The sequence below is a fragment of the Amblyomma maculatum genome, chromosome 2, assembly GCF_055883805.1.
Source record: "Amblyomma maculatum isolate TAMU_Amacu chromosome 2, ASM5588380v1, whole genome shotgun sequence".
Lineage (NCBI taxonomy): Eukaryota > Metazoa > Arthropoda > Arachnida > Ixodida > Ixodidae > Amblyomma > Amblyomma maculatum.
Genome location: NC_139345.1, coordinates 37,011,029 through 37,029,360, shown reverse-complemented (window position 1 = coordinate 37,029,360; position 18,332 = coordinate 37,011,029). Strand labels below are relative to the sequence as shown.

Genomic DNA, 18,332 nt, shown 5'->3' with positions numbered 1-18,332 from the left:
GGAACGGAACAGATTACTAAGAAAGAAGTCCAGTAACGAATTAGCAGTGAGGGGGAGGGCAGAATTCAGCATATCGCTACCGAACATATATTCTGCTTTAATCGCGGCTGATGACCACAGCGTAGAAGCAATGAACAGTAATTTCAGAGATATCATTACTGAGTGCGCTGTAGAAGTAGGCGGTAGGATAGTTAGAAAGGATACCGGTAAATTATCTAAGGAGACGAAAGATTTGTTTAAAAAACGCCAAAGTCTGAAAGCTTTCAGTCCAACAGACAGGATAGAAATGGCAGAGATATCAAGTATATGGACATGATAGTCAAAATAGCCGAGGAGTTCTATACTGGTCTATACAGTAGTCGAAGTAGTCAGGACAATAATAAGATAGGCCCTAGTGAAAAGCAGTCAGACATTGCGCCAGTGATGATGGACAAAGTTAAGAACGCTTTAGAAACTATGAAAAGAGGGAAAGCAGCTGAGGATGAATCACGTAACTACAGATTTGTTGAAGGATGGGGGAGGGGAATACTGTGCTAGGAACACTGGCCACCCTGTATACGCAATGCCTGGTGTCATCGACGGTACCGAAATCGTGGAAGAACGCTAACATGATCTCAGTTCATAAGAAAAAGGACGCTAATTAAGGACGCTAATACGACTTTCAGTACCCACTTCCTAAGAAAAATTATTGGCTGCGAATCTGCTCGGACAGTTTTTTTTTGTTTGTTTTTAGTGTGAAATCACTATAAGCGGACACAAAAACGTTAGATCAGTTTGCAAGAATCTGAACCTTCTGATCAGTGCTTACATACTAAAAAAGACTACACTTACACTAATCTAATTGGGTAGGTTAAATGGCGAGCGTTAATTCAGGATTATGGAGGTATACGGTAAAAGGACAGAGTAGAATGTTTCACAGTGAAAAAGGAAAACTACAGATGTAGTGCAATTTTAACGACTGCATTATCGGGATGTTTTTCACGCGTTCTGGACGAAACGCGTGAAATTCGGTGTTACCGCTGTAAGAGGGCATGCTTGAAACGACGTTTTCTTGGCAGGGTGCTCGTATGCTGGTCATTGACACGAGGTATCCAAGTTGGCAAAATCGGAGTGGTTGCTAGCCCTGCTTCCCTGTCTCATGTCACGGCATCTTTCGTAAGCTTTTGTCTATTCCGAAAGATAAACGTTCTTCCATTAATAGCTTGGAAGCCTGTTCCTTTTCTTCTCCGTGGCCTGAGAGCTTAGAAGCATCTCCCTTCAGCGATGGCATCAAGTAAAAAGCGCTCATGATTAGAATGTCATGATCTCATCTTTGCTAGGGGATGAGCTTGATTAAAGTAAAAAAAGAAGGACTCACAGAGACATCTCAGCGAAGAACGCTTGAGTGTACAAATGATATTAGGTAAGTTGAATAAGGTGAGACATCAATGGAATAATTACGAAAGTTTTATATTACTTACCTTATGACTAGTGATTCACACGCACACAGTCATGTCCGCAGTCATTGTTTTTAAGCGGCGCTCGTTGCTGTCGCCAACGCACCTATCTTTGGCCCTTCATAATAAAGCTTTCCTCGTTTAAGAACTGGTATTTGAGGCAGTTACATGGTTTCCGACGTAACAAAATTTTGCCGGGTTGGATATCCGTTACGGCGAATAAACCGCACTTAGTGCGTCGATAGCGGGATAGAATTTTACTAGCTTAAGCAGGCACGCTCCTGTAATTGGGCCTCCAGAAGCCGTAGGAGGCACTGCGGAAAACCACGAGTTGGCAGGTTTAATCGGCTTAAAATTAAGTGATCCCGTCGCGGAAGAGCTTGTAACCTGGCTCTTAATTGTGGACCTGTTAACGCGTGGGCGAGTGAGGTTAACGTACCTGGACAGAGACCAGGCGGCCAGGCTTCGCGGTCATTCCAGCGGCCGACGAGTTCGGCGACAGCCGTGCCGACGAGCATTGTTGTCCCCAACAACTTGCACATCTGCAGGGCTCTGGATTCGCGCTGGCGCCGATCCCAGTAGTAGGGCGCGCGCGCGGGCTGTAGCCACACCGGCGACACGAGGGCTTTCCCGCGGCTGCGCGCGTCTTATTTGGAGCACGCGGGAGAGGGGGTGGCAAAGGCTCGCGTCCCCGCGGTGTGCCAAGTTCTCGTTTTAGAGACCCTGCGCTCGAGCACATGAGGCGGTCAACGTGATGTCCCGCGGCCGGATGACTCGCGCTCAGCGGCGGCCACGTAGGGAGCAGTGCTGCCGCCGGGAGTCGCCGGCCTTCTGTTGAGACGGCGCGTGGAGGAAGACGTGCGTGCCTTCCGCCTTTGGGCTGCAGTGTGCTTGTGCAGTGTGCTTGTGCAGCACAGAAGGCCAAGTGCACGCTGGTGTGAGTGCGTGCGCCCATGCATCATCGGCGGCCACCCTTCGCCGAGAAGTGTGTTGACGCGGGTGGCGGCGGTGGCTGAGCCATGACCGTTAGCTACCAGTACGATGTGGCCTCCACTTCGTCGGGAGGCTTCATCCGGCTCCTGTTCAAATGGAAGGGCAGCGTCTGGAAGCTCGTCTACACCGAGCTCCTGCTGCTCACCGTCGCCTACGGATTCCTGTCGCTGCTCTACCGCCAGGCGCTCTCTGAGCCTCAGAAGAGGTACGATGCCTCCTCGCCCACACTCTTTGCACGGTGAGGCTCGTTGAGCGCGAGTCCCACCGGCACCGCGCGCGAGAGATGTAGGTCAGGACGCAGTGCGCCAAGGCTCCTTCATTCACGTCGAAGGTGCCACGGAGACGGCAAAGAACTCAAAAATCACGGTGATTGTTAAGTTTACTTCACCTGTGCTGGTGAGCAGTATAGACGTTCATTGCATAATAACAACACTGGTTCAAAGTAGGAAAGGTAGCGCGAGTCCTTGGCTGCGTGTGTTCTCCTTCGTGTGGTTACATAACCACGAGCGTTGGCTTGCAGAAATGCCATCCCGACAGACAGCTCAGAACGTGGAGTTAAAACAGGTAGTCGGTATTTGAAGACACATAACTCGATTGTAAGGACAAGATGAAGTTACTCTCTAAACCATGCTGCACTTAGGTTATTTCAACCGTGGAAACAAGCAAGAGCACGAAGAATGCCGTCTCTAAAGAAACCTTCGGGCATTCTTTTCATTACGGCACTTGCAAGCATCGCGGCAGCAGCGATGGAGTAGCGTGTTCTACATAGAATCCCATGTGGTATCGGTGTATCGGAGCAAGTATTTGCTTTTTTGTCGATTGACTACCCAATCGTGCTACGTGTTGCAGGTGAGTTAGATCTAGTGTATGTATCTTATGCACGTGGTAACACACACACACACACACACACACACACACACACACACACACACACACACACACACACACACACACACACACACACACACACACACACACACACACACACACACACACACACACACACACACACACACACACACACACACACACACACACACACACACACACACACACACACACACACACACACACACACACACACACACACACACACACACACACACACACACACACACACACACACACGCACACACACACACGCACGCACGCACGCACGCACAAAGAATCACAGCCAATGCAGGCAAGAGAGAGCGTGGACAGAAACACACGCAAGAGAGGGTGTACGAAACGCGTCATAAAGAAAGGCGCCCTGCACTTTACAAAAGGATGAAAACAAACAACATAACGTTTTCAGGAAGTTTCTGTTTGGTAATTTCGCGGGAATATTTTTCATTCATAAAATCATAAAATTTGTTTCTCGTATGGCGTCTTCTTTCTTTTTTTTTTTGTATAAAAGCTTGCTTAAGAGTTGAATGCGTTTTCGTTATCGGGTCACTTCGCGTCGCGCATTCGCTGTGCCTAGACTTATTTAACTCTTCGTATCATGTGGATAGTGTGCCCGTATCGCAATCCGGAAGTTTGGAGTTGAAAACCTACACCACCAAAACTAACCCCATGTTTTCAGCTCACTTTCATTTTGGTCACAGGAACTTCCCCGAGAAAATTGGCGTGAGCACTTTAACCCGTTTTTGAATTTACACATCTCAGTAGAAAGTCATTTCCTTGCAAGTAGGACAGCCAGATAAATGAAAGCGATATTATAGCTATTGAATGCATTAAAACTTGCAAGCCTTTCAGGCTTAACTTGTCCTTCGTCTGTTAACGCACTACGTACCCTCATAGCGATAGCCACCGATATTTTTCTGCTATTAATAAACGGCAGACTATCTAAGTAGCAGCTAAATACTGTTCTCTGCTGCCGAAGTAGGTGACGGGACTTGGCTGTTTCACCTTGCGACTGGCTGCTCTTAAGGTCAATAGACAGTGCAGGTGCTAGTTCATAATCACGTGCCTTGATGTTTATCTTGGAAAAAAAAAACACGTATAGTTACAAGGGAGAACACAGCCGGTCCATTGGTCCCTCCCAAATCAAGCTTAAGAGGGATGGAGGTGGGCAGTATATTGACCGCCTTTGTCTATGGCGTTGTCTATGGCTCATGGCCACTCAGGCTACGAGTGATGCCTGGCTGTCCTGAAAGCCTCTCTCAAATGCGGCTAACATGTAAACTTATCTGTGTTCACTTCGCTTCGCATCCTCCCAATGAGGCGGTGTTTACACATACGGATCTATACATACGGTGTCTACGGTGCATGATGCTTGTACACATTCCGGAATATCTACGCGAACACTGGACTTAAGGGGTTTGCTCGTAAAATTTGACTCGTAAAACTTAATTCGTTATTTGCTGACCGCTATCTATATGTCTACTGCCTGGTGTAAATGAAAGCTTGGCTATCGCACCATCAGCAGAGCGGCGGTTAAGCACTGGCTTCTGAAAGAAAAACTTGGCTCAGCTTCCCCTACCCTATAAGGGTACGACGCAACATATAGAGGCTTTCGTATACATGCTCCTTTATCGCGTACATGCTCCTTGTTACTCGCTTAATCATCATCATCATCAGCCTGATCACACCCACTGCAGATAAAAGGCCAACATTTTTACATCACTCCAATCTAGCCAGTCCTGCGCCAGCTTCAGCCACTTGCTATTTGCAACCTGTCGCTTAATCAGCAATCCCTTAATTTGTGCCTCTATTACCTCGCACATACTTTTCACCATACAGTCGCAAGCTACCACTTAAGTCTCAAGGTAGATTTTATTTCTGTAAAAGCTAGACCGCCCGGCATGTGAAATAACATGTAAAATGATTATAATAACTTCGCTTTAACCAAGCCGTGCGGACATGCCTGCATAGCTTATGGGGTATACCCTGTCTGACTCAGTATCCAAGGGCCTTAGGCTTGGATTCCATCTCACCCTCCCACCTCAAAAGAGCTTCCCGAGATGTCAGCTCCTGCCGCATGTCATGCGCTCTCGTTACGTTGCACAGCTCGATGTGCTGTGCTCGGCCATGTTTTCTGCCAGCTGCCCCCTACCACAAAATGATGGTGATTTTTCGCGCTCGTGACGCTGACAATGGTGGACTTCAGGTTGATGAGGTTTTTAACGTTATTGCGTTAAAATAGGCCATTAACAGGGTTTTTCTTTACTGAATTGTATGACATGTTTGAAATATACCTGAGGAAGGGGGACAGCGGTGCGACATACGATGGCATGTTTTCAGATGAGCGGTGAGCCCGGACTCCGCTAAGTCGCTGGATTTCGTAACTGACCAGCGTCAGTTACGAAATCCAGCGATATAAAAGACATCATGTTTACGCACAGCTTCCACTGCCACGTGGTCACGCGCTCAACATGTGCGCGGCGTTGCGATTGTTTCGCTTGCTCTGGCGCTATGCCATTTCTGAATTCGCCGGACTACTCGGTCCTCCTTGCTTGTTGAGCAGATCTCGGGCATCGCAGACGCCCAGCCGGGCAGGAAGACGTGTCGTCCACGGCTAGCTACTCAAAGCCTGCTCATGCGCTACATCTAAGCACCGCTGTTCACATGCGGATACGTCGGCACGACGCCGTCGAGAGCGGGGACGTCGGAGAGGGTGAGATCGCTGACAAGGAGCCAAGTAGTCGGAACACAGGCAACGCTGAAAGCGACACCTCTGCACCACCAAACGGCGCGGCGCGCGGGCTTTTTAAGTCTGGCACGGCCCCCTTCTGGTGATAAGGAACACATTGGCTGCACTGGAGCGGGGCCGCTTTTGTCACCTCAGCCTTCAGCACGCTCGCCTGCTGTGATCGCACACCAGCTACGTAAGTTCCTGACAAGAATTGCGGAAACTGTGTTTCTTGAAGAAGACGCTTGGACTTGCTTCATACGACATATCTCAACTAAAGAGCGCGCAAGAAGACAAGGATTAGACACACAACCCAACCACGGCGAAAAAGTGAACGAAGCCCGTGCGTAAAGCGCTAAGGCTGAATGCAAATAAATACATGCCCCGGGTCAGCACATCTGCTGGCTAGTCGAATTCTGTGCGTGTGTGGTTGGCGTCTTGTTGTGTAGCTTACTTTTTGCCATTTATGCTGAAGGAGCTGCAGATGTTTCCTCCACCTAAATACGGCCGTCTTGATCAACAAAAGTGTGTCGGCACTATCATAGCAGTGACGGAAAAGTTCTGCATGACGTAGGACTAAGATAGGAAGAAAACAAATAACACGAAGTGAAGTGAAGGCCTTTGAGAGACTGGGCTTATTTGCAGACGTCGAGGTTGTGCTCTCCCTAAGGGCACAGAAATTTTGTAGACACATAAACTTCGCCTTTAAAAAATATATGACGGGACAGAGTTAATGGCTCCCGTCCGCGGATCTTTCGCGTACACGCACTTCGCTATACTCGCATAATCACTAATCCCGTAACGCGTGCCTCTGATACCTCATACCTTCAGCATACACAGTTGTCAGCTACACCATTATATGAAAAACAACCCGAATGAAATACATGCTCCCCGCTTCTACAAAGTCTTACGGACGTGCCTGCGTGCATGGCCTAAGAGTAGTGCGCTTGACATGAGATTCCAGGGTCCCGGTTGATTAAATTCCCATTTTCCCCCCTCTCAAATGTAGTGGCCGAATCGACACTTCTTGCGGACTAGGTCATGTCATGTTGTTCCGTGACGTTATGCAACCCACCGACCAGTCAGTGCATGACCATATCCCCCGCTAGAGGCATGCTCGTCATTTTTTCGCTCACAATGCCCAAGTCCAATTTTTCGCAGAACGGGACCCCTAACTCCGTCGCATTGAAATGTAGCAATAAAAAAGGGGGAGGGGACACCTAACCTCGGACACTTATTGGTCGGCGGTTTGTGTGAAGTCACGAGACCACATGTCAGGTCGAGTTGGAAATAGCTGCCAACTCAAGCAGCTCTTTTCAGGTGAGATTGGGAAGATGAAAATAGAACTCATGGGGACCCTTGGATCCGGAATCAGACATGCTACCCTACAGCCCACGCAAGCACGTTAGTACGGCTTGTTTTAAAGGGCCTTTAAATCGATATCAGCTGTGCGGCCTTTCAGATATTTAGGTATAGGAGGCACTGCGGCCATTTTGTTGCACTGATGCAGTGTCTGCTAGGCGCACACATGCCACCTTAATCACAGCCTGCACATACGCAGAAGAAATTAGGTCGGCCACGTACAATGTCGCGTGCGACGGCCAGAGACTGAAGGAGAGAAGGCTAAAAGCACGGGGTCGCGTTGGTGTACCGCTGCAGCGCCAGCTCGCCACACACTTACATCGACAATACCACAGTCAATATCACGCGGCAGAAAGGTACCGCTCGCGCCTACATGGCGCATGAATCCTACTGTTCGCCTGGAAATTTTTAGAGCGCAAGCTTACTACTCGGGTTACAAATTCGGATTTCGCTTTGCTTGTCCGAATGACCTTGATGTAATTAAGTGTAGGTGCCCATCGAGAAGTGAGACAGATATTGAGCCTTGCTTCCCCCAAAATTTAAAGTCAAACCAAATATTAAAAAAAATTGCGGAATGAAAAGCCACTGTTAACGGCGCTATCGCGTCTACCCTTAAAGCGAATCTTGAGCGTCCGCCTAAATCCCACCGGCATACCGTGTAAAACCGTACTAATCCATCAAAACCATCTTCAACAGAGCTTCCGCTCGTATCACCAGGTTCCAGCCGTGCTTAAACCCGCACAGTTTTGAATATGTCTTTAAACTCTCATTGCTTGACAGCGCCACAGAGGAGAAAAAGGAAAGGGAGAATGCTCATTTGTCGCTAATATAAAGCTCGAAAGAAAAACTTACAATTTTCATTTCGAATGAAAATTGTATCCCAGCAGAACGTTATTTTAATGCACTTAACTTTTTGCGCTCCTCGCCTTGTGTGACCATGTCAATTCTACATGTCAAATTACTGCCATTTACACCCTGGCGCTGTCATGGGCTGGACGGGAAGCGGTACACACTGTCTCTGTTTCGAGCGCAGAAGGGCTCAAGATCAGCCTGATATGCATCAGTAGTTTTTGAACTGCATTTGATTCTCTTATTAATGCCTTCATTAAAGAATGCTGATCTATACTGTCAGCCAGACGGCGCTCCAGTACAGATGCCGACGAAGTGTTGGCGCTGGTGAAGCTCGTACCTGCCCGACATTCTTCTACGCACTGCCGTACTGACTGCTCTCATTTTCATTCGATACATACCTTTGCGTAGGCTTTCTCGAGTGGAAACCTCGCGGAAGGCAGGGATCAAGAATCCGCTTTCGAATAGAGTACCGAGATAAAATACGTAAGGATTATCGCTGCACCAGCGATGTTCAAAAAGAGGGAAAACTTTATTTTCCGTTGACAAAAGAGGAACAGAAAGAGTAAAACGGAACCACCGCATTTACGGTGCATTTTTATTGTATGCCTGTTAAAATGAATAACTTGGTTCATGGGTTATGGGGATCAGTCTCCGAAAGCGACCCAGATTATATGAGGGATGTCGTACTGGAGGGCACTAGATAATTTCGGCCGCCTGGGGCTTTTTGCCTTATACACTGATGTCGCACAGCACAAAGAAAACAGGCGCCTTGTGTTTCGTGTCCATCAAAACATGAACGCCCGGCCGGGAAGTCCGGCTCAGTAGTGGATCAACCTAACCAATTAGCCACGGTGACGGGACTAAAATTCTTAGTTACGGTTTGTAACTATTCCCCCACAGTCGCATATAGAAACCGCCATAATACTAAAACCTCAGTTACTCATACATGTCGAATACATAAAAGAATCGACAGTCCGACATTAAAATAGCGACTGCTCGCGGTATTCTGAGGGAATGTTGCTGAAAGGGCTCCAGAGACGGCCGTGTATCCCACATCCGTATGAATCGGACTCCTGTGCGTCTCTCAAGCGCCTGCTATTATTTTGAGATATGCTGCATCGAATGATGACATTGTGGCATGCCATCGTTGTCTCGGCGAAGATTGGTTGGTTGGTTGCACAACTTTTATTTCCATCGAAAATGGGCGTCCTCTTCCCCACCCCCGGCACGCGTGCCGGGGAAGACGGGGAATCGTGGGCCCGCGGATTAGAGGCTGGCAGGTAGCCCTTGGCTTGTTGCGGCCTCTTCCGCCAGATGGACGGTGCGGTGCTGGATCGCAGGGTCGGCGCTTCGCAGCAGGGTATCCCAGGCTACTCTACTCGTAACATTTTGTCTTATCCCTGGACTGGAGATTGTGGGCACTCCCAAATTATGTGGTCGAGGGTCCCTCTCGTCCCACAGTGTTTGCACAGATCATTGTCCCTAAGGTCTGGTAACGCTTGAAACGCCCAGACCGGGTTCATGAACGTATTAGTTTGTAGCCGTCTCCACGCGACAGCTTCTCTATTACTTAGGCTAACATCTGGCGGGCGTACCAGTCTACGTCCCAATTTATAATGGTCGATGATTTCCCCGCAATTTTGCAGACGCTCGTCGTATGCCCAGTGTTCGGGGGGCTCGACGGCTCAGCACGCCTGCCAAGCACGCGCAGTTAGTGAATGCTATGTGGCAGCAGGATTCAATGGCGGCGGTTCGCTGTCCCGTTCCCGCCTGGCACAGCGGGTTATGCCAAAATATATTTGTGGAGACCCGACGACTAGTGTGTCTGTTGTTCATCTCCACAAATTTATTTATGACAGTGAACTGTCTTTTTTAGGAAGCCACTGCTAAAGAAATTTGGGTGAAGTTTTTTTTTCACCTTTTTATAGTTCACTTTTTATCTGCTATTCTGTTAGGTTTTTTCGTCTCCCATATGTTTTTTATCATTTTTATCGCCGTTATTAAATGTCTTTTATCGCTTTTATGGCCATCTACACCATGTGACGTTCTTTCTGCCTCTCGCGAGCAATGATACGCCGCGTCTATATATTAGTGTTTCGTTGAATAAAGAATCAGTTGTCAGTAAGCGCTTGTCCATGCCACTTCCTTGTGTTCTGTTATTGTTGGCGCTTCTTTATTTTATAACATGTACCAACTAGCCCAACAAAAAGTTCTGCTGGAGTACTTTATTACCATGCGCCGCGATGTGCAGCGTGCGTGATAGACTTTGATAGACGAAGTATACAATAAGCAAGCTGAAATAAACGTGACGCGTGCGCGCTGTGCCAATGTGTTGAAGTGACGAGTTACATTGTTACGACTTGTCGCTCGCCACATTATTCCACTGGAATGAACCTAGAACAAGCACTTGGCCTACTGCCGCGGTACAGCTAGTTGATGACTCGGCAGGAGTTAACGATGCTCATGGAAGGGTACTTGTAGAAGCTGGTGCAGTGGAAACGACTAAAGAGGGGCTTGATTGCTCAAATTAAATTAATTCAAATCCAATGTTAAAACAAATCAGCGTTTAGTTTTTAACGAAAAACGTAGTCGAGGCAGAACGCTGGTATGACAGGCAATTAAGGTCTCACCTGCCCTGATTTAGCAGTACGCTTATGTAAATATGTTCTTTCAGAAAAGAAAAAAGGCAGATTACACTCTCTTGTAAAACTGATGACATAGCGATGCTTTTGCGTTTGTTTCCGTTAAGCTATCCGTGATTATTTTTCTAGGCTCGTCACTTCTATCTATTGTCGTCGATAATTCATTAGGTGGCTTCTGCCATAATGCGTGCTGTTTAATCAAGGCGTCCAATAGGTCAAAACAAAAATAAAGCGCTTGAATAGCCCGTTACTGCTCCGCAGGTGCACATATAGTGCCGTGAAGGAAACTAGTGCACATACTCCACTGCAAAGAAGAATAAAATCTGCGGCTATAAAATAGTTTTAAGATTTTGCTGTTCAGCCATTAGTAGGGCAGAAAGATAAATAAAGTTGCCTGCGCTACAATATTCACACTGAGTTCCATCGCGAGTACAATGCCAAATGCTCTTACTTCACGGGAAGCCAGTGTAGTAGTTTCTGGCTTTGGATTTGGTCACGGGATTGGCGAACACACTCGAAATAATCTACATACGTTACAGGCCAGAACGTGTTTGACAGAACGGCCATACATGAACTGTTGCGGCTGAAAGTAGCGCTAATCACGGTCGCAACTAGGCTGCTGTTTGTGTTCGGAAGTTTTTCTGACAATACTTCGGAAGAAATAAGAAATTTGATCCGTGCCCGCACATGACCACAACGTCACATGACGGCAGAGAACTATGTCACGAGGTGAAGTAAGATTTAGCTAACGATGAGTCTAGCACTGAACACACGGTAATGCAATTGAATGCCGCCTTCGGGACCATGGCAGCAGGCTTGAGCTTTTCGGAAAACGCGCGCGGCCCTCGTGACCCCGCGTCACTAAAGCGCGCTACAATAAAGCAACTTCCGTACCATCTGCGCGACGACAGGCTGTCTTGCGGCCCCCGCCACCGCTGTGCCAAGGAGCACCCGGGGCCAGGTAGCCGAGGGCTCTCCGAGGGTGCCGCACTACTAGACGCTCTGGCCCGGCGCCACCGCGGGACGCAGCCTTGGAGCGAGTCCAGGCGGAACTGAACATCGTCTAGCTCGCACCGTGCAGCGCACGGATAGGCTCAGGAGACCGGAGCGTGCCCCCACCTCGGGCTGCGTCAGCGTCCGGTTCGCCGAGCTAAGCACTGCGGGCCAGGTGTACGGGATACGGAGTTAGGCGCGGGTGGTCCAGGCTAGAGGGCTGCGGCTTTGAGTGCATTGCACGGTACAGTAGGGACATGTGGCGTCGGCGAAGGAGACAAGTTCGCGAGCAGCCGGCGCCCCGAGTAGCGACAAAACAGGCCCGCCTGATGAATCAGGCGCGCGCGGGACGCTTTGTGACGGTGGCGTTATACACTCTGATAGTCGCTCCTTTAATTCGCCGTCTTAAGAGCCTGCTGAAGCCCCTCTATTAATGACAGATGACAGGGACGGCAACCGCGAGGACTGTTGCTTTTATTGTGTCTTCGGGACTAAAAGCTGCGCCCAAGGACGTGTTGCCGAGCAAGCATTAAACTGGACAATTGAGCCTCGTTGAATAATTTAAACACGCTTGAAAGTTGCTTTTAATTAATTCAATAAATCAGAATGGTGCCGTATTCAGGCAATCGTAATCGTAAAAGATCTAGATGCAGATTTAACGAGAGAACGACGGGCTGAAAGACGGGTGGGCGGGCGGGCATGCGATAGACTCACGCACGCACAAACTGCGGAAGATGCATTTTGCGCTAAGCGTATATATGTAACCGTCTATTAGCACTATAACTGGAAAAAAAAATGGAGAAAAAAACCACCACAACGCAAATAAACCACATGAATAACTTTGTTTGTTAAATGATCCTAGCAAGGCGCTTTCTGCGCATTTGTTCACTCAGCTTTGCTTGGTGTCCTTGTCCTTGACTCCATTTCTCTCTACCCTCTCTTCCTTTTGAGCCCACCTTCCTTTTCCACCAGTGAAGGGCAGCCAATCGGAAAGTCCTTCTGGTCACCATCCCTATACTTTCCTCTCTGTTTCTCTCTGCAAGTACCATAAACCAAATGTGAGATTGCAAACGAGCGGAGACAACAATTTTCAAATGTTAGGACTCACTAAATAACAATGTAGTATATCTATAGTTACAAGCACAGACAAAAGTGAGAAATTCGAGAACGCCTAGAGTCTACAGACTTTAGATTAAACTTTAGGTATTGCCTTCAAGTGTATGAGTTTTTTTGGGGAGCATTTCCCCTATCCTGCGGTAGGCTATCTTTTCAACCCACTACACTTGCCTTTTCAAAGCTTTACGTTCTTATGCTTCTTCCCAAGAACGCAGCGGTGACCCATAAAATAGCGTTTTGTAAGCTGCCACTGTCATTCACAATGTATTTGAATTTAGGAAACGTAAAGCCAACATATTGGGCACAAGAGGATAGCTTACATCTGTGGCTAATCATTTTGCGAAAGCATGGGACGGAGAAACGAATATTTCTTGCCTCGAACTTTCACATAAAAACTAGATAACCATGAAAAATCTGCCGGTTTCTTCACACCTGGTTTGCTTTCAGGTATCTTGAAATCAAGGCTATTTCTGAAGATGTGCACCGCCATGCCAAAAGTTACCAGACAGGGACGTCAGCAAACAAATGCAGGGAAAGTGACGGGCTTTTGTTATGAGATACATAGAAGGTATCCAGCACTATCTGGCACAAACGAAAGCATAAGGGATTTCTTTGTGGTGTTGTTCAGTTGTGGAGTATTCATTAATAGTAGAGATAATCGATTAGAATGCAAAAGAGAGACAACCAGATGCCGCCGATGGAATCCGAACATGCGGCCTCCGAATTTCGATTCCTCTGCTCTACCTCTGAGGTACTTACTGCGACGGTTGTTTAATATTACACTTTCTTAGGTATTTATGTTGCCTGTAACATATCCTTGAGTGTTCGCCAGTGCCACCGTCCTCCATAGCGGCGGACATGGAGCGTCCTACATGACACGGCAAGTCTGACGTAGAGGCCCGCGTTCGGTAGGAGAGAGACGAGGCTTGGGGCTGCACGAACTGAAAAGAGGTCATCCTTTGGTCTTCCGTCGCGCAGGGTGTTCGAGCTGGCGGTGTACTACTGCTCGACGTTCATGGAGATGATCCCGCTGTCGTTCATGCTGGGCTTCTACGTCACCTTCACGGCGACGCGGTGGTGGAACCAGTACATGGCAATCCCTTGGCCCGACAGGTTCGTGCCTCTCCTTTCGTCCTGCGGGCAACAGCCACTCCCAGCCTCTTCCTCCGCCTCCTCATCATATCCGGGTGAGAGGTTCATTCATTGTCCTTGAGCCCCGATTTACCTAAGTCAGCCCCAAAAGGTAAACTGCCGCTGGCGCGATGCTCCCTTCGTGGTATCAACGTCACTGAGCTCGTGCAGAGACGAAACATTGCCTGCTTGCAGCATTACTCGGGCGACGCCATATCTTGTTGTAGCCTCCGTTGAAATGATATCATTTACAGACACCGGAATATATACGCAAGTATTAAGGAGCCAATTCTAAGCCGCACCTTTAAGCACCATACCTCATGTCCCTGAAGGTCGCGTGTTCCAGACAGCTCATGGACAAGCCCCTCTGTGACCCCAGCCTGGGCTTCGGCCCGCGCTACTAACCCTCGTTGAAACGGCTGGAATGAGGTTATACAATGGACAATGTCAATCGGATCGGCCTTTGCGTGGTAGCCAGTGAATCGCTGCTCAGGGCTGAAGGCGCTGAAAAAGGGATGGGAAAACTCTGTAGTTAAGAGAAATTTCAAAACCTAGTTATGCCAGGCCTTTTATTTCTCCGCTGTGCGGTGCACATACAGATTTCAAAGCGCAGCTCTAGTAGTCAGCAGAGAATGCTTGCATCGCCACTGAAATATTTTTACGTATACATTCTCGTCACTAGCTTCCGTTCTTTAGGTACTTGTAATGTGTTTGGTTTCAATGACTCTTGGCTTCCTTCATATGAGTAGACAATTGAAATGCGAGACAATAAACACAGCACATGGAAATTATTGGTTCAAAATGTGTGCTGTTCACGAACGCAAATTTGTTGATCAACATGATGGCACTTAAGCTCCATATTTAAGGGCGTGACACGCCAACGTAAGCTACCAGCTGACTTTTAAAGCCCCGTATGAAGTCGTATGAACGTGTCTGCGCGACCTATAGGCGTAGCGTGCCTGACTCGGCATCCAAGTGAGCTGGAAGGTTGATTCTTATTCCACATTCCCGCCTCAAATGAGCAACTCTATTTGGCAGTTCCTTCTAACTTTCTTCCAACCACGTGGCCTGATTTAATTGCACAAACCATCGAAGAATCGGTACTTCGGCTACCAGCGCCATGCCCGTAATGTTTTCTCTCACAATGCCGACGCTCTATTTTTGGCGTAGTCCCAATTAACGTCATAGCGTTAAATAGCGTAAGCGTTGGAATGAAGCGCATTTTGATCCACAAATTTGTAATATGAAAGCGAGTGCGAAACAGCGTAGTTATAGGCGCGTCTTTTTTTTTTTTTTTCAGCGCAGTGTTTAATATAATAAAACAATGTTCTATATACAACAACTTTGTACAAACTACGAGGAAAACAAGGTGAAATCAACACGATGAAAAATGTGTCACAACTAAGCAGCAACGTACTAGGAATTAGGTGGTCTGTACACCCATTTCTCCTTAATGGATTGGCGATTAATGGCGTGTCGTAATGGCACCAGCCGCGCAGTCGTCGGTCTCTGGTCAGATTGAAGCGACCATCTGAACAAGATATGCGTTTTTTATGCCGCCGAAGAGTTTTTGTGTCGTGAGCTTTAGGGACAGACTTATGCTGGAGCCAGACCGGAGATTATGTTTACCCTCACCGCCGAGGAAAGAAAGAGCACCCAATCGAACACGCTATCGCTTAGAATATATGCCACCGAACCTATGTCTCATATGATGGGGTCGGTGTGTGGACGGCCTGCATAGAAAATGAAGGATTGTGGTTGGCTGCCTGCGTTCCTTGCGACCATTATTCATAACAGATACTCATATTACAAGTAGAGGGGTGAATGCATATGTTGGTGAGAAGGGGTGAAGAGGGTAATTCAATATAGGTCGATAGATAGGAGATAAGTTCGCTTTCTCTAGAAGCCAGTCACCCTGCACAGTGCTGGACAGCCGAGCCAACTGCCTGTCTCTGTGGAGTGGGATTAATCGGGACAAGGGAAGAAAGAGGCCCATGTCGTACGGCTTCTGGGTTAAAATGTCAAAAGGGAAGGGAATCCGTCATAGGAATTTTCAGAATAGGCTGTTGTGTGTTGAAATACTTAAGAGCATATAAAATTTTGCTTAGTGCAAGGATGTGTACTAACTACCTCGTTTGTTTTTCTTGCAATCTGGCTCTGCGTTTAACAACACTCTTGACTTGGTGAGTAATGCAGCGGTACGTACTGATTGGCGAATCAACATTCAATTAGTGGGAACTTTCATGGATATGAATGCCTAGAGATTTGCATGAAAGAGTCGGCGGGATGGAATGGTGTGCTAAATGAAGGGGTATGTAAAGATATACATCTTAGGGGCTGCGCGAGAAAAGGAACGGCTTGGACGTTTGGCACTGGCTGTGCCCCTGCAGAAGTCAGGAAGTGGGATTTAATAACGAGGATTTGTTTAAATGACCCTGAACTTTTTCAGTCTATTTTCTCCTATAACGATATCGATGGCGAAGGCAGACGTAGCCAAACAAGGGCTTGCGGAAAAAAGATGTCGGTGGCGTGAGCGGTGCCAAAACGATGTTTCTGTCGCCCCTGGTCAGCGGACGGGAACAAGCGAGCGAGCTGCTTGCAGCCTTAAGCTGCAGATACGGTGGTGGATTCAGAAGAATCGGGCCGGTAAAGAAGTGTTGTGGCTGGCGAGTAGAAATGAGTCATGTTCATAAGAGCAAAAAATTGCGAGAAGCCCGTAGTGCTCTGCCTAGCGGTGTTGTACGCATACGTCTCGAAGGGTAGCAATGTGATCCATTTAGAATGGTCTGCAGCCACGTGCATTGACAACATGCTCCCAGTGTTCGATTGTATCGTTCGGTCAGTCAGTTAGTCTGCGAGTGGTAGGCAGTAATAGTGCAAGGAGTGATATTACATTGCTGCTAGAGGGACTAAACAAATTCTGATAAAAACACACGTCCTCGGTCACTGAGCGGTTCCTGCGGTGCACCGTGACGAAGTATGAAGTGGTGTAAGATGAAGGCGGGAATATCGTTTGCTGTAGCAGGAGGTAGGGAGGCGGTTTCGGCGTATTTGGTAAGATGATCCACCATGAGAATGACCCAGTGGTTTCCGGCTGCAGTGCAGGGAAGCGGACCGGTGAGGTCAATGCCGACTAAGTCGAAAGGCCTGGATGGGCAAGAGAGAGGCCGCATGGGGCCAGTCGAATGGGGATGGCCGGGCTTGCGGCATGCACAATCAAGGCAGGAACAGACGAACTTCCAAACGTCAAGAGAGAGGCCGCATGGGGCCAGTCGAATGGGGATGGCCGGGCTTGCGGCATGCACAATCAAGGCAGGAACAGACGAACTTCCAAACGTGGGTATAAGTACATTCAGCGCTGCTAGTAACGCAGGCGAAGCCGTGCATAAGTTGAACGCGACAGCATGAGCGGCTTGAGGTTCAGGGGGAAATGAAGGCCAGGTATTCGATTGTAAGTGTAGAGAAATGACGAGCAGCTATTTGCGGCCGTGAGAAAGCCCAACACGAATTCCGAAGTGAGCAACCGGGCGGCGGATTGCGCGATGCGTCGAAAAAGTCGAACGATGTGAAAGGAAGCCGATGTAGGTACGTGATCCGGGATATTTGGGCTGCTCGACTGCCATGTTGGTCAAAAAAACAAGGAACTGCAGTCGATGAAGGAATCGCAATCACTTTCATGGGGTAGAGAGCAGCGAGAAAATACGTCAGCGTCGTTATGCTTCCTTCCAGAGCGATACACCCCGCGAATATCATGTTCATGATGCCGTAAGGTCCAGCGAGCGAGACGGCCAATGGGACCTTTAAGGGAGGACAGCACACACAGAGAATGGTGGTGCGTAACTACTTCGAATGGTCGGCCGTACACACAATATCAAAATTTCCCTATCTCCCAAACTGTGGCTAGGTACTCCTCAGTAACTGAATGGTTAAGCTTCGGCTTCGTCAAGGTGCGGCTTGCGTAGGCTTCAACATAGTCAACACACTCGGGTTTACTTTGATCTAGAACAGCACCGATACATGTGCCGCTGGAACCAATGTGGATGTCAGTAGGAGCACCGAGGTCGAAATTCCGTAATATGTGTGGTGAGGTAATAAGTCGGCGCAGTGTGTTGACCGCTTCGCCACGTTCAGAACATCAGCCGGAGCGGTCGTTGCTTCCACGAAGGAGGGTTGCAAGCGGTGCGATGATAG

The 18,332-nt window shown here is 48.2% G+C and overlaps 1 protein-coding gene across 1 annotated transcript in view; it reads left to right on the top strand.

Moving 5' to 3' along the window:
• Positions 1–2,455: 2,455 nt before the first annotated feature.
• The window catches only part of LOC146198376 (uncharacterized), a 39,152-nt gene continuing 23,275 nt past the window's right edge, over positions 2,456–18,332 (top strand). The window contains exons 1-2 of the mRNA XM_084592585.1: positions 2,456–2,634; positions 13,989–14,123. Of these exons, the coding sequence (XP_084448711.1) occupies positions 2,456–2,634; positions 13,989–14,123 (314 nt within the window). The remainder of the gene's footprint in view (positions 2,635–13,988; positions 14,124–18,332) is intronic.